Source organism: Capra hircus, assembly GCF_001704415.2.
Source record: "Capra hircus breed San Clemente chromosome X unlocalized genomic scaffold, ASM170441v1, whole genome shotgun sequence".
Taxonomy (NCBI): domain Eukaryota; kingdom Metazoa; phylum Chordata; class Mammalia; order Artiodactyla; family Bovidae; genus Capra; species Capra hircus.
The window spans coordinates 54,830,508-54,847,472 of NW_017189516.1; the positions used below are offsets into that span (position 1 = coordinate 54,830,508).

The following is a 16,965-nucleotide window of genomic DNA, read 5'->3' on the forward strand; positions in this document are numbered from 1 at the left end:
GAGGGCCCCAACCTCAACATACACATGACGTTTTAAGCTTTTAGTATTAAATTGTATATTTCAAATGTTACCATGTCCGTGGGGTAGTGTAAAATCCTTGCTAAGTATTTGGTGTCTTTTTCATCTTTGTTAGTTAGGGTAATCACAGTATTTTTTAAATACGAATTTTAGAGATGCTTGATTTTTTCCTTTTAGTGAAATCATGAACTAAGAAGGGCTTGATTTTCTTGTACAGTTTAAAATTGATGCCGTCTTGTTTTGCCCAGAGATACCATGATTGCAGAGGCTCCCAGGAAGGTTTTGCTTTCCACACAAAATGCCTGCCATAGATGGCTGCCGATATCCAGGTTTATCTATCAAGATCAGTGTTATCAAGTGAAACTTTCTCTAAAGATGGAAATGCCTTATCATCTGCACTGTCCTACTATGGTGGCCACTAGTAGGGCTGTTGTACAACCCGAACTGTGACTAGTACAGTTGAGGACCTGAATCTTACGTTTTGTTTAATTTTAATTACTTTAAACTTAGCCACTTGTGGCTAGTGGCTCCCCTGATGGACAATTCAGAATTTCAGCACGGACAGCGCTTTTAGATTTAATATGGACACGCCTCTGGAAAAGTCAACTTGAATTTCTGTGAAACCATTTGACATATCTTGCCAGCATTTATTGAACAATTTTGTGGTGTGCGTGCCTGGTCCTCTGGATTTCTCCTGTCAGCTTGTAGAGGAAGGTGTGGAGGTCTGAAATCTGTCCTCCAACCCACCTGTCAGCGTGGTCTCGGTAATAGGGTTCCTGCTGTCTGAATGGGAGCTTCCTCTCTTCACCCTGAGCTCTGGAGCCCCTCTCACCCAGCCAGGGGCTCTGCTTGCTCCGGGCTGCTTCTGCCTGGAGGAAGGGGCTCCCAATTGAAATTCTCTCAAAGATGTTTCCTGGCCTAGCAGGGCCCTGTCAACTGAGGTCCATCCCCTCAGCTCACCTGGCAAGTTTTCCTAAACACATTTTCAATGGAAAAAGTGAACAAATCTTCACAGCTCTCCAACATCTACTTTTTCTTCTGTTCCACCCCCCCCGCCCAAAGGTATCTTACCTCCTGGAAGGGGGCAGCATGGCCCATGAAGATTTCTGCGGACACGCTGGTCAGTTGAACCCAGGAGACCTGCAGGTATGGCCAAGACGAGGAATGGCTGATGGTTCCATAGTCTGGCTGTTGCTGATGACCCCACCCACGCCTGGTGCCTTCTCGCGTCCCTGTTCTGTCTGTCACGTCCTGGACTTCTCCCTTCCTGTGGCTCCTGGCACTCCACCTGGAAACTTGTGCAGGGCTCTTGTGTTCTTCTCTCATGCTTCCCTAAACCCCCCACAGTCATTTTTTAGCTCTTACCTAAATCTTTTTCTTATGTTTCCCAAAAGAGTAATCACGAGTCACCGTCTCAGCTGCCTTCTCTTCCACTCTATCCTCCACTCATTGAAGTCAGGGTTGGCCTCTCAGCATTGCCCCCAAACCTTTCCTGAAGCTGTCCATGTCCTGGTCACTCACAATGTCCCAGTTGCCACACTCACTGCTCCAGTTTCTGTCCTCATCTTTCTAGATCTCTCTGCTGTCTTTGAGACAGTTTTCTATCTTCCAGTTCATTTTCAGGGTAGGTATTGTCACTTAAGAATATGACCCAAACCCTGCCACCGTGCTAGTCCTGTCGGACACGTTACAGTTAAAATTCCCAGGGAGTGCTTGGGTCATTTTTGGCAGTTTTTTATAAGCCTGGCCTCTATATCAGGTGCTTTCTGGGATCATTTATGTATTTTGTGGGATGACAGCTGCAAATATTTGAATTGTGGCATTTCAGTGAACATAGATTGAAAGTGAAAGTCATTCAGTCCTGTCCGACTCTTTGTGACCCCATTGACTATACAGTCCTTGGACTTCTCTGGGCCAGAATATTGGAGTGGATAGCTCTTTCCCTTTTCCAGCGGATCTTCCCAACCCAGGAATCGAACTGGGGTCTCCTGCATTGCAGGAGGATTCTTTACCAACTGAGCTATCAGGGAATTAGATGTGAGAGTTGGAGTATAAAGAAAGCTGAGCACCAAAGAATTGAGGCTTTTGAACTGTGGTGTTGGAGAAGACTCTTGACAGTCCCTTGGACTGCAAGGAGATCCAACCAGTCCATCCTAAAGGAAGTCAGTCCTGAATATTCACTGGAAGGACTGATGCTGAGGCTGAAACTCCAATACTTTGGCCACCTGATACGAAGAACTGACTCATTGGAGAAGACCCTGATGCTGGGGAAGATTGAAGACAGGAGGAGAAGGGGACGACAGAGGATGATACGGTTGGATGGCATCACTGATGCGATGGACATGAGTTTGAGTAGGCTCTGGGACTTGGTGATGGACAGGGAAGCCTGGCGTGCTGCAGTCCATGGGGTTACAAAGTAGGACACGACTGAGCAACTGAACTGAACTGAACTGAGATTGAAAGGCAGAAAAGCAAAAGGGCAAAAGTCATGGCCCAAAAGTCAACAGTAACATCTCACCAGAGCAGAACGTAAAGTGTAGGGTTGTGACCCCAGAAGTGGGTTCTTCCACCCTCCATGCAGGAGCTCTAATGTGCCTTGGCATGGATCCCAGCAGGATTGAGCCTCAGGTGCCCACAGATGCAACCTGCTCATTAACCCCCTTTTTGGCTTTCTCCCTTGTCTGGCTTTCTCCCTTGTCTGGCTTGCTCTTCCTTTCTGCAACACTTTCTAGATGAACTCCCTGCACTGGAGACCTGTCTCAGGATCTTCTGCAGGAGGAGCCAAGCTGAGACAGACAGGAGATCTACCTGTTGTTTTCTAGCTCTTCATCTCCAGATCCTAAGCTTGGCATCTGGGGCTGGCCCCTCATATGCTCCTACTAACTAAGAAGCAAATGAATGCATGTAAGATCTGCACAGCAGTGGAGGCAGTAACTTTCTCCAGGTAGTCAGGACTCCGTTAACAGAGTCGAGCCAACTGACTCAAGTCAGCTGTCTGGGGTGTGGTGGAGTCTGTGGGCCTCTACATGTACCATGCGCCCATCCTCCATCCTGCTCCGGGCACGGCCCTCTGCCCAGGGAAGGGCCTCTCCCAAGGTGGTGCTCCCTCCTGCAGCGTGGCCCACACTTGAGGGTTTGTTGATGTGAGGATAGAGAGCCTCCATCTGGGACAATTCTAAAGTTTCATCCAATTCCAGGGCTCCCTGCTGGAGCAGCTGAGGCCTCTACTGTAGCTGCATTGGTGATTGGCTTCTCTTTGTGCCCCTTCCTGCTTTTCTCACTGATTAAGATGCATCTCCTGAGAGCTTTCCCCAGTTTACCCTCTGCCTGCAACTTCCCATCTCAGAGGGCAACCTGAGACTCAGAGATGCCAAAGAGGGGGTTCTTCCACCTCTGTGAATGCCCGAGCTGATGCTTTGATTTCACACTTGGAAGCATGGGATGTGTTTGGAAAACCAGAAAGGGCCCCAGCAGTTGTCACTGTCATTTCGTTATCCCTCATGGTGCCTGGGGACTTGGAAAGCAGCACTTGTAGGGTGCCTGGCTTAGTTCCCGGGGTGCAATCATCCACCTGCCAGCTCATTAGAGGCCAGGTCATCCTTCCTTCTTGTCGCTCTGGTATTTGCAGTGGATGACTGCGGGCCAGGGCATCGTGCATGCCGAGATGCCTTGCTCAGAGGAGCCAGTCCACGGCCTACAACTCTGGGTTAATTTGAGGAGCTCACAGAAGATGGTGAAGCCTCGGTACCAGGAACTGAAAAGTGATGAAATCCCTAAACCCAGTCAAGATGGCGTGACCGTTGCTGTTATTTCTGGAGAAGCCCTGGGAATCAAGGTGAGACATGCTGTGGGGTGTCTGTGAAAGCTGAGGCACGTGGCGATGCGAGACTGGGCCACTGTGGGTCTGCAGCTCTCACGGAGTTTCCACAGTTCCCGTCTCACGGATGGACCTGCTTCGGAGATGTCAGAGTAAGTGCACTCTAAGGGAACCTGGAAGGTTTTCACCATGTGCTAACCCTCAGAGTTAGGAAAATTATAAGAAAACAAGCTCATGTAAAAAATTCAGTATAAAAGCAGTTTCCAAGATTCATCTTAATATGTGTGCAGATTGGGTCTGTTTCTTTTCATTTATGGTATAGTCTTAGATTAGAACAGTGCGTTTCAGAATCAAAATCCAAAACTGACTCTACTCCCTGAAGATATATTTAAATTATTTGTGCTCAACTTAGTAAGGACCATATACTGCTACATCGAAAAGGGTTTTTTTTTAATTGACTTGAACATTTATTTAATCCATTTATGTCTTATTGTTGTTGTTCAGTTCCTCAGTTGTGTCCGGCTGTTTGTGACCCCACAGACTGCAGCACACCAGGCTTCCCTGTCCCTCACCATCTCCCGGAGTTTGCTCAAACTCATGTCCATTGAGTTGGTGATGCCATCCAACTCATCTCATCCTCTGTCATCCCCTTCTCCTCCTGTGAAGCCCTGTATGTCTTATGCATTCTTCTTAACTGAGACTTTATATTTCGCTTCTGGGTCCCACCTTTTAATCGAATGAGATCAATTTCAGCTACATTTCATGGACAGATGTTGGTGTGGAAAGGGTATGTTCAGGACTGTGTTAGTTGCATACCTGCTTCCCAGGAGCCTGGGTTCCTAGATACTGAGCTGGGTCGTGTGGTCTCTTAGGTGAGGTTCCACAGAGGCAGACCCAGAGATGAGCACTCCTCTGGCAGTGGTTTTAAAGGGAGTGTCCCTTGGGGAACAGAAATAGGAACCTGGACAGGAAAGGGAAGGTAGCCGAGCAAGGGTGTCATCTCAGGCAGAGTCCCAAAGAGGACTCAGACTCGGGAGGATCAGTCTGCCCCACCCCGGGCAAGGGAGCTGGGCTTTTGTGCTCCCTTTCCCCAAGTTATTACTTACAGCCATTGGTTTGGGGTGGGTGGCACAGAAATGGTTAAAAAGGATGGAAAGGGGGATCTGGGAGGGGCTGAGACCTCCAGTTCCCTGCTTGCTACCTGTTGTCTATTTTTGGTTGTCTGTTAACCTGTTCAGTGGCATCAACATATGGGGACCCACTTTGCAATTCTTTGTGCAACCAGCCCTTAAAGCTATTTTAAATGCTAATTTAAATAAATTTAAATTTTGTTTATATGCACCCACAGGGATGGTGGCTGGGCAGTGGGATGCACCTCGTGGTTAGCAAGTTAGTCGTGATTATTGGTGAGGACTTACTGGTTTTTATATTTCCTGCGCCGCAACTGCAGTTCGTTCTTGTCCTGTGTCCTTGCCTTTTTCCAGTGCAAGTAGAAGCGATTGAGGAAAAGCATATCAAACTTCATTCCCTATTAAGCATTGATAACTGACTGCTGCCTGTGCCCTGGCAGGCCTCTGTCTTCACTTTGCAGTGAAAAAGTTGCCCTTCATTGTGTTTCTGTGACCCATTCATACGTTGCCAAGCACTGGGCAGCACCCTTCTCAACTGCGCATCCAGGGTTTCCTTCCCTTCAGCTCTACAGAGAGATCTTTACAGGTACAAGGCAGAGGACATGGAGGGTCTAAGAGAGCTGAACTGGCACAGAGGAGAGGCCCTTCACTCCATTTCCCATGGCAGTTTTCATTCTGTATTTTCAGGACTCCAGGGATGGGCCTTCTGGGGATCCTGAGGCCGATGTTAAAGGTCAAAGGATTTCCCTCTCTGTGTTTCAACCAAAGCACAAGACTTTGCCCAGTCATGTGTATTGGGATTGTCTTTAAGATTTCTCTTACCAAAAAAGTGGAGCTATCTGCAGCTGAAAAGAGAAGTTAGTAACATCATGAATCCTTAGTGTTCACAACTGCTTCTCATTTACAGAAAATACAATGCAGGTTTAATGTCAGAGCTGGTCCCAGTTACAGGCAGAAGGACATTTTAAAGCACTTCCAAGCAGCAGACTGCCTGGGCTTGCAACCCCAACCAAGAATCAGAGACCAGAAGTAATGTTTTAACTGAGTGAAATAATGTCTTGGTAGCTGCTGGCCTCTCTTTTTCCCTTTGTCAAGTAAAATCTCTGAAGTGAATTACATTCTCCTAAATAAGTGATCAATCTTTATTATGAGAACATTTGAATAAAGGAGTCTTGAAAGCCTGGGCAGCATTCATTTGGACTCCAAGAGGCAGTGTGGTGCTGTGGTTAGTGGCATGAACTCTGGAGACATAGACGAGCTGGACTAGAATCCCCACCATGAACCAGCTGTGTGGCTTATGGCAAACCGCTGAACTTCTCTGTGCTCCATTGTTCTCATCTGTAACACATGGTTGCTGTGAGGATTAAATGATTTTTTAATATTCAAAAATTTAATACTGAAAAGTTTAAAAGTGAGTTTTAATACTCAAAGTGTCAAAACAGCATCAGACGTGTTGTAAGCACCACGTAAATGGTAGCTGTTTTATTATTATTTTGATTACTTTGTGTTAACTTGGGCAGAAGCTTGGCTGAGATTTCTGTGTGTGGTCTATGCTAAAACGACTTGCTGGGATTTGGGAAAAGTCTTTAACCTGCTCTGAGGAAAAGACACTAGCATGAATCCTTGTACACATGGAAGGCTCTTGACCATTTCATTCTGAGTCTCATAAGAAATGTCATTTTGCACACTTGAAGCCTTAGTATCTGCTTACAAAGGAATGATTGGATCTTTAAAAGTCTAGATCTACCATTAAAATAAACTGAAGGTTGTTTTGCATCAGGAAGATAATTGTAAGTTAAATCATGAGATGAGGCTGAGAACATACCTTTCAAGAGACTGATATGCTTATAACCAACCAAGAGTCACCAACAGTTCCCTTCCCAACAGCTTAAATATCTAGAAATGGAATTAGTGACCATTCCAGTGCTTCTCCAGTTTTAATATTCACCTGGGTTTCTCGGGGCTCTTGTTAAAATGCAGATTCTGATTCAGCAGAGCTGGGTGATGCCTGAGAATCTCCATTTCTAACTGGCTCCCAGGTGATGCTGATGCTGTGGTCTGGGGACCATGGTTTGTAACATTTGTGACACCCCTGAGATCCAAGACACGGGAGTTTACTTATCACAAGGGACAGTTTGGTTAGGTGCCTATAGAAGATGTTATGGTCCAGCTCTGTGGCTTTTGGCAAATCTTTTAACCTTTCTGGACTTCAGTTCCCACAGCCACAGAAGCCACGAGGGAGTCTGTTGCAGAATGCTGGAAGCTTTTGCAAGCAGTACGACTGACCTTGTCATAATCCCAAAGGTAGATGTGTCCCTCTTTTCCCAGTTATATGTGTCTGAGCATTTCCTCAGCTCTTAAGAAGCCATGGCCAATTTTGAGGAAGATTCTGCCAGGAGAGCATCATCTAAAGTGAAGGCTGAAAGGGGAAAAAGATAAAAATGGGATACTTTGAATATTTTCTGTCACTTCTGGAAGGTCAGAAATCACATGTTTATTTCATGAGAGTATGAAATTCTCCAAACTCCATTCCATCTGTATCAGGCAGCCAATCAGGAATATTTATTGCCAGTTCTCTCTGGGACATGATTCTTTCCCCAACAAATGCCTCTTCTTGCCTCCTGTTGTTTAAAATTCTGTTGTGTCAGAAGCAAATGTTAAGGAGGCCTCAGCCCCACCAGGGTCAGAAAAAGGCAATCTGGAGCCAGGCTATTGAGTTCAAGGCCAGTTCCACTACTGACTGCCTTTAGTGAAGTCATGTAAGCTTGCTGGGCCTCAGTTTTCTCATCTGTAAAATGGAGATCATTATAATGACTCAGAGGGTCCTTGGGAGGATTAACTTGGTTAATACGGGTAAAAAACTTAAACCTATCCCTGGTGTAGAGTAAGGCCTCTAGAAGTGGTTGCTGCTTTTACTTCTTTGCAGAAGCTTTGTGCAGCATTCACATGGCCTACAGACATGACAAGAAGAAGCTTCCTTCTGATGAGCAGACTGTATATTCATGTATTGGATAACCAAACCTTTTAAAAATTCACTTTCCAAAAGAATTTGCCAAACATCTCATGTAATTTGCTCAAATCTTGTTTACCACTGTGCCCCCAGCACCTGAAACAGTGCCTGATACATAGAAGGCAATCAGTAAATATTTTCCGGGTGCAGAAGTGAAATTAAAATGTAAATGAACGCTGGATTGTGAGAAACAAGGGTAAAGTAGTAAGATCAACAATGTAGGGATTAAGAATGACTGCAGTAAGCTTAGTTTAAGCTAACTAAAAAGTTGAGAGAGCAATAAAATTAGCTAAATTCTAGTTTCCAATGAAATAAACTATTTAAGGAGTTCGGAAGCAGGGAAGTAAAGACCAGATTGATTTTTTTTCCCCTTTAAATATGAATTTGGGGCTGTTCTGCAAGACAAAGATTGTTTCCTGCAGGTTTCTTAAATTCAAGCAATGACAACGATCACTGAGCAGAGGTTTGAAGGTTCATGGTTCCCTTTGGGGTCCACAGACAGGTGTTTTATTGCCTGCAGTAACATCTCTCCTGTGTGTTTCAGGGCATGGCTTGACATGGAGTTGTGATGTACTTACTGGCTTTCAGTGTGTCCCTGTGGGCGCTCTGCCTTCTGGGCCCCAGTTTAGCCCTGGCTGGCACTGGGAGACCTCATGTCCCTTGGGCCAAAAAACAGCCTGTTCACTAATTAGCCCATGTTATGGGCTGGCATGTGATCTGTAACCAAGCCTGTGATTGTCACCTCTAATTCGAAGAGCTGAGAGTGTCCCCAGGCTGTGGCAGTCCACTGGTGACCACACATGCCTTTTCCTAGACCAGAACTAGAGAGAAACTGCTGCCCACCATACTACTTGCCAGCTTTTGTTTTCATCTGGGAAACTCCAAGGGCACAAAGTTATTTGCAACACTTTATCATCAATCTAGAATTTCATGTCTCCCCTTTAATTTGATTAAAAAATATGTAGTTTATGTAGCTTTCAAGGAAATAATTTTATAGCTTGTCCAAATGTCAGTGGGTTTTGGGCAATAACACTGGGCAGTAGCCTTGGAACGTTTTTACATTGTTTCCATTTAGCTCTTTCAGGGGAAATGTGAATTTTTAAAAATGGACTGGCAGTGTGAAATAGATCTTGCCGACTTCAGAGTTGGCACCAGATTCTCGGCTCACCTCCCTCCTAGCCTTTGTGAGCTACCTTCTGTTCCCTTGGTGATGAGGGGAAAGCTGACCCCCTCCCACGGGAGGCCTCTCTTTCTTTCCCAAGCCCAGAACAACAACTTCTCAAGGCAGCATTTAAAAGTCAATAAATCTTGTAAGCAGGTAGCACAGGAACTCTTCTTTTTTTCTTTGAAGTATTCCAGCAAGTTCATGAATCTAGTTTGAGAAAGAAGACTGGCTAATCTCCCAGTAGGGGAGGTTGCAAGTGGGGCGGTGGGTTTTTGACAAAGGGATCTGGGTAACAGGGTCCAGCTGGCTCAAGAGCAAACAGGGAAAACAACACTTGCTCAGAAAGGACTCCTCTCTTCCAAAGGCCTCTCTGTTAATTGTTTTTATTTCTAAATCAGCAGAGCACTCTGTGATAAACGTAAAAACTGGACATTAAAAAAAAATTCCCTTTGGGTTGGAGGGAGATTAAGGATGAACCTGAGACTTTTCTCAGTATGTCTTTTTTTTTTAATTTTGAAAGATGTAAATATTTACATATTTAAAACAAGTTAAACCAGAAGGAAAAAAAAAAAAACCCAAACTTTAAAACCAAGCAGAAACAAATGAAGAACCTAAAAATTTGTGTAAAGATCTCAGACCACACAGAGAAAATACTTATTTTAAGGGCTTTTAAACACAGTTTTCTGGGTGTACAGTTTGAGTGGGGTATATTCTAAAGGCAAAAACATAAAAAGTTTTAAGCTTCATTTTGTATTTGTATTGTTAATGTTGGCATTACAATTTTAAAATGGTTCTGTACATATTAAGAAATAAATGAGTAAGTTTGTTAACATTTTTAGGAATTAGGATTTTTCAGTATAAGAAAAATAGGTACAAATATAAAAGAGCTTATAAAAATACTGTGATATTCAATGTTATATTAAATACTAAATATTTTTTAATGGATGGCCATTATCTCTAAGAGGCAATTTATGGAAACCTAATATAATTTGATCATTGTAGGCATTTAAGATTTTTAATGATGCGGTTTTGTCTTACTGTCTGACAACAGTTTCCTTTTCCTCTGGGTTTTATTTACATTGCCTTTTCTTTTATGGTCCATGTTTAATTAGACGCTATGAGGAATGGTTTTTTAAAAAGTTCTTCCTAGCAAATTTATAAGCACCTAAATAAATTCAGGCTGAATTTTCATTTTCAGATTTTAAATAAATATTTTAATGAGTGAGTGTGGGGAGAGAGGAAAGGAAATACCACACCAGGCAGAGAGTCTCCTGGTCTCCCTTTGACACAGGACAAGGGGGAAACAGAGCAGTTCAGGGAAAAGTTACTGTCAAGTGTGAAGCCCACAGAAATGTGGAGAGAATGTCACCATTTCCATCTGCACACTAGTCATCATCAAGGTCCAACCCAGGTCCTCTCTACTTTAGTGAAGCCTTCTTAGCTGCCATCGGTCTATGCAGCCATCGTGTCTTCATCATTCAGGGGATTTGGGGACTGACTGTTATCATTTAATTCACAGCTCCCATTTCTGTGCAGTCATCAGACGCCTGCTGTTTGTACAGTACACAGTGCTCTGGAGCTACGATGTGAATAAGATACAGCGGGTCCTCAAATAAGGTCACAGTCTAGCTGGGGGGAGAAATGGGCCAACATCAGAAGTAGCATGTGACACAAGAAATGCTAAAACAGCAATGTGTAAAACTTCCATGGTAGTCTGGAGGACAGAGAAGTAATTTTGCTTGTGTGGATGGAGAGAGAAAGGGAAAGAAAGAAAAACGAGAGGGCAGGGGTCCTGTCTTGTAATGGCTTATAGAAAAGACTTGGATGCAAGGGGTGCACTGGCTTTGGGGGGAATCTTGATGGGAGGCTGCAGAGGCATCCAGAAGCAGCCAGATCCTGGTGGAGCTGCAACAGGGCAAGAGGAGACTATGTGAAATATTGGAAGAAAGGAAACACAAACCCAAGACCCGGATTTTACCTGAGGTTGACCTTGGTTGTATATATATTCCTGCATCCCTCTCTCTCAGGGTTTTCAGTAGCATAGTTTGAGGGTAAGGTTGGGTGGGGTGCTGTGTGCAGCCCTGTCTCAACTCACATTTCACAAAGCCCTTCATTCTGTAGGACCCGCCCCATCACTGGCCCAGTAGCCCAAGCACACGACCAGCCTTGTTGCACAGACAACTGCAAATCTTGGTTCTGATTCAGTGTTGAGACCAGGCTCAGTTAGGTCTGTTAGTCTTGTGCAGTAAATAGGAAGACACCAGAGAACTTGTCCTGAGTTGGCAGCCGTAGTTGGCATTTCACTTGCAGTTAGGAATGTTCAAATAAACAGTGGTCAGGATCTGTTCACATCAGCTCTACAGAAGGCTGCTCTTGCCCAGGGCAGCCCATTCACCCCAGAAATACCATTCTTGGTGTGCACGAAGGGTGCCAGATGTTCTTATTCCTTTAAGATGTCCCTGCCAACCTAGTCACTTAGCTAGAACATTCCAGTGGTGTCAACAAGCTCTCTTCTGCCAATAAATGAATTATGAATAAGTGTACTTTTAAACCAAAAGTTATTTCCTGAACCATCCATACGTTGTTGGCCATTACTAATGAGGGTTACAAATTAGTAAGGGATTTAGACTAAGGGCATAATGAAAGCTCTAAAAAGCAAGGTATCACCTTCAGTAAAGGTGAGCAGACGCTTTCCCTGTCATTAGAATCATTTCTCTGGCTGTCAAGGCTTGTTCTTTTGGGATATAAGAAGTCTTTTCCCAGAACACAGTACAGAGTTTTTCTAACCACAGTGAAGGAAAACAGGACAGTGTCAGAGGTTCTTGCCTATTGCATTAAAAACTGAGTTCTTGTGCGTTTAAATGAAGTGGATATTGGTATTTTAAAAACTGATACTGGCATATATAAAGCTACACCATTGAGAGCTACAAACACCATACTTTATTTTGACCAAAGCACAAATCCCTTGGGATTATGTGGCTTTTGAACAGTTTGAGCAAAGTCACACTAAAATGTGATGAGTAAATTCGGTGTCACGTAGAATTCTGATTACTTGAAGCTTTATTAAGAATTCTCCTGTGGTCAGGTATAGGTACTCCAAGAGAAATAAGAATTAAAAGTGTTCAGCTTTAATGGGCTCTAAATCATGGATGGGGATGACTCTAAAAGAGGAGCATGTGTGGTCTTCAAGCCAGAGGGAATCCTCTTCATCATTCATTGCAGACCATGGGCTATTGCACATACCCTTAATAAAACAAGGAAACTGTCAGATCCCACCATTCCTGGAAAGACTCCTGTACTGGTCATTGGGAAATTAGGAGGGTTTTTCAGGAAGGTATTTATGCCACCATAGTTCAGTGTGGTACTGAGGGCCATCTTTGTGTAAAACTCTGTGAAGATGTGAGAGAAAAGAGGAAAAATATCAGGGAGCTGGAAGGGCATGGTGGAAGGACAGACATATTCACTGCTAACATGAGTATACTCTGCTGGGTCACCAGGCTAGTACACATGGCGGGTTTAGGGGAAGGCAGAACAGACGGGAGACTCGGCCCAGTCTGGAAGGGACAGAAACAGCAGGCCTGAATCTCGGAGCCAGCTGGCCTGGCACAAAGGAGATAGCATGAGTGAAAGTAATGCTGTTCACAGGTGTCAGTGGCCAGTGGAATAACAATGCTTTGAGGAGGCCTTCAAAACTTATGCCCATTGTTTTAAGCATGAAAATGGTTAATCATTTTTATCATGTGAAGCTTTTCTTGTAATGTGGTAATTTCTCTCTTTTTAACTTGTCAGTGTCATTCTCGAATGTCTTTAATTATGAATGTATCAAAGACGTTTCCCCTGGCATAATTGCTCTTCTGCCCCCTCTGCCTTTTCTCTCCCTCTCTGCATGATCAAAACCAAAACAGTGCAAAATTTCAAAGATACAGTACATTCATATCACTGTCTGTAGGAGCCATCCACGTGGAAACTGGAGGGGTTCCATTTGGAACACAGCATGGATTGAATGAGCTCCAGGTTCAATAAAGAATAAAATAATGTTAATTTCCTTCTTTTTCATGAAACCTTAAGCCCCTCATGAAGCCCCCTTGCTCTCTTTGCTCCCATGTGGATGATTATTTTTTAACATTATGGAAGGAAACCATGATGGCCCCAAATTTTCTTTCCTGGTCCAACTATGAATAGCAATTGGAAAAATTTAAATGCTTCAGTTGGAAGGAAACCATTTTGAAACCCAGAACAAGGCCCTTCTTTCCCACCACCTTCAGACCCCTGCCTCTGGCCAGTTTTCCTCACATGCCTGGCTGTGGCTGCTCAGCTTGTCAGGAGTCAGTACCCAGCTACATCTTTGTCTGCCTCGGAGAGTTTGAGTGTCTCTGAGTAACTGTGGGCACTTGGCTGGTGGATTTTCCCAGCATCAGGTACTGATTTAAGGCCATCTGTTACTGATTAGTCCAAAAGAAGTTTTGAGTGAGAGTTCCTGGTGACTGTGATTAAATGTTTTCATAGGTTTTAACTGACAAGAGTCCGTCAACCAGACAAAAGCAGCAGAGAGGACTTAGAATCGGGCAGAAGTCAGATGTAGGGAGTTGAGGTGCAGGAGAAGACCAGAAGATCAGCCTCCTTCACATCCCAACCTCGGAATGAATTGCAAGGTAGACTGGGAGAAGTCGGCTGGGTAGAGGTCCAAATAGCATCTTTGTGCGCGTGTGCATGCTCAGTCGCTTCAGTCATGTTCAACTCTTTGTGACCCCATGGGCTGTAGCCCGCCAGGCTCCACTGTCCATGGGATTCTCCAGGCAAGAATACTGGAGTGGGTTGCCATGCCCTCCTCCATGGAAGCTCTCTGACCCAGAGATTGAACCTGAATCTCCTGCATTGCAGGCAGATTCTTTACCAGTTAGCCACCAGGGAAACCCAATACCACCTTTGTTACTAGTCAGATCTGGAGAAGAACAAGTGACTTGTGTCTGAGATCTTGGGGGCTTCCTACTTCCCTACTTTGTTACACCTGTCTAGGCAGAGCTGGATAGTCATAGACATCCTTTTCAGAGGCAGACTTATTATCTCATGGCAGAAGGAGAGAGAGAGGAAAGAAAAAAGGAAAAGCCCAGAAGGGTGTGAGCTGAGCATGTGTACTTCCTCTAGTTACCCTCATCAAGACAGTACCATCCTTCCCCCTCCCCTCCACCCCCAGGGATGAGTAAGGAGGGCAAAGAGCAGCTGGCAGTTGCCTCCTGGGGACATCAGGGAAGGGTCTGGAGGCTCCCACCATATTCCCCAGTGTTTCATTCTGTTAGCCTATTGGATTTGACACTTAGCAATGAGTGCTCCCCTCAGGGAAGGAAAGGAGAAATTTATCAGCCTGGACCTCCTCCCACCAAAACGAACTTCTGCTGTCTGGGATAAGCTGGGCTAACCAGAAAGTTTTGAAATGGGCACAGAGAGTCTTTTCTTAACATCAAGGTATATCACATATTCTAGGCTGCACATTGACTCCCTATCTTATTTCCCTGTCAAAAATATATGCAGCCAGGTTGAGTGGTGTATGAAAAGCCCGAGTGATAGCATGAGAAATATCTAGATGTTAAAATATCCCAAATTTGAACAGATCCCATCATCAAATCTCTAAGAAGAAAGTCAGATTCTGATCTAAAACTCCTTGCCTTTATAAACCAAATCAAAAGAAATTATAATTTAATATTCCATTCTAAATAAAATCCCAAAGGCTTTTCACCCAATTTAAATTCTGCTCTGCTTCAGTAGAACATGGATTTTCTTTTTCTTTATAAGCACAGTAGCCCGGGTTGCCCTCCTGGACTTGATGTGGCTCCATCAGGACTGCTAAACTTAAATTCATTCTATCCAGTTCTCATTTGTCTTCCAAAATATCCCTAAAACAATAGGACATACATTTGCTGTAATACCAGGCCTGGTTCCATGAGACCTTGTTGAACAAGCAAATCTCCAAGCTCTAGAGCAGTTACATCTGCAGAAAACCAATGTATGTGGCCAGGCCAGAGCACCAGCATAGTTGGGAGGATGAAGCCATGTACCCATAGTCTCCCATTCTTTGAGGTGAGACATTTGTGCCTTCTTGAGAAGTCAGATGCTTGTGTTGGTGGCAACTCTGGACAGCAGCTCTTAAGAACATCCTCCAGCCAACTGTTGAAGTCAAAGAATATGAAAAGGTAATCCTCTAACCAATACATAGAAAAATGTCTTTTCTAATAATCTACCACTTTACACTCTGTCAGTTGACAAAAATCAGGAAGTTGGGTATTACCAAGTGCTGGCAAGGATAGGAGGAAATAGAAACTCATGTATGGTAGGCGAGTGTAACTGTTCCTTGTGGAAGAATGTTAATTATTTGAATGAGAGCCACTGGGATGATAGGGTTGGACCAGGGAATGATGGAGCAAAAATACAAAATAAGAGGGGTTTTCATGGGTTTGTGTGATCATGTGCCATGACCACTTGCGTTACATGTGCCCACAGTGCGGGTGTGGGGGGGGTTTGTGATGGGGAGAGAGAGGAGAGATGGATTGATTTGTGTCCAGCAACAGCTTTCAACTTGTTTAGTGTAGGTGATCTCCTGTGTGGGTGACTTAGGGATTCTAGGATGTCCTCACTCATGCCAAAACATCTTAGCTACATTATCTAAACTCTACCATTAGAGAGTCAATCCTTTGACAGTATGATAGATTGAAAAGAGCATGGACTATGGAGTCAAGCCAACCTGGGTCTGCCTTTCAGTTCCATTGTTTGATACCTCTGTGATCTTAGGAAAATTTGCTTTTGCACCTTCATTTCCTCATCTGCTAAATAGGGACATTAAGATGTAGTCGTTGAATTATTTGCATGGTATATAATGTGCCTAACTACAGAAAGAGTGATTCATAAAGATTTGTTCCCCTTTCCCTTATCTGTCTCACTTTCTGTTCTCACGTTCCCTTTTTATCATTAGGCTTTACGGACAGCAAATCTCTAGACCTTCTTGGGATGAGTGAAAATGGCTGACATCTTTTTTAGGCTTAAAAGGCACTATATTCAAAGTCAGAGCTGTCCAATAAAAATATAATGGAAGCCATATGTCATTTAAGGTTTTCAGTAGACTCACTCAAAAAGGAAAAATAAGCAGCTGAAGTTAATTTTGGTAATATACTTTAGTCTGTTATCTAAAATATTGTCCTTTCAATATATAACTAATATAAAATTATAATGTGATTTTTGTTGTGCTAAGTCTTTGAAATCCCAGTTTGTCTTTTTTTTTTAACACAGCACATCTTGATTCATACTCACCACATTTCCTGTGCTCAGTAGCCACATGGAGGTGGTGGCGATAGTATCATGCAGTGAGGCTCTGAGTGTTTTACATGTATTAGTTATTTTTCCTCCTGATTTTACCTGGGTTCTCTGGAAAACAGAGCCTAAGGCAAGTCTCATGTGCAGACCCAGGGAGGTGGGAGTGAGGGAGACAGGAAGCAAAACAGATGCTTGGTGACACAGGAGGCCTGTTCAGAAAACTGTAGCTCAGAACTTTCTAATGAAGGAAGAAAGAGGAAGAATTTTTCTGTCATCTTACATCTTTCATCCCTCTTTGGCCAAAATCTGCCCCAGGGATGCTAATTCCCTGCCTTTCCAGACTGTCACCAGGCCCTTCCAGTAGCCTCCGAGGAGGCCACGCACCCCATCCAGCAGCTTGGGTCTTCATTCCAGTCTAGGTGTGGAGGTCTGTCAGGCCAGACTCTGTAGCTGCTGTAGCTCCCACCCCTGTGGGAGAACTTGACAGTCAACCAGGAGGGGCTGAGGTAGCTGGAGGTGTCAG

At 44.1% G+C, this 16,965-nt stretch overlaps 1 protein-coding gene across 2 annotated transcripts in view; it reads left to right on the forward strand.

The window, feature by feature from the left end:
* PIR (pirin) overlaps nucleotides 1-16,965 on the forward strand; it is a 99,469-nt gene that overhangs the window by 35,722 nt on the left and 46,782 nt on the right. For both annotated transcript variants that reach the window (XM_018043861.1, XM_018043860.1), the window contains exons 4-5: nucleotides 1,081-1,164; nucleotides 3,647-3,853. In XM_018043861.1, the coding sequence (XP_017899350.1) occupies nucleotides 1,081-1,164; nucleotides 3,647-3,853 (291 nt within the window). The remainder of the gene's footprint in view (nucleotides 1-1,080; nucleotides 1,165-3,646; nucleotides 3,854-16,965) is intronic.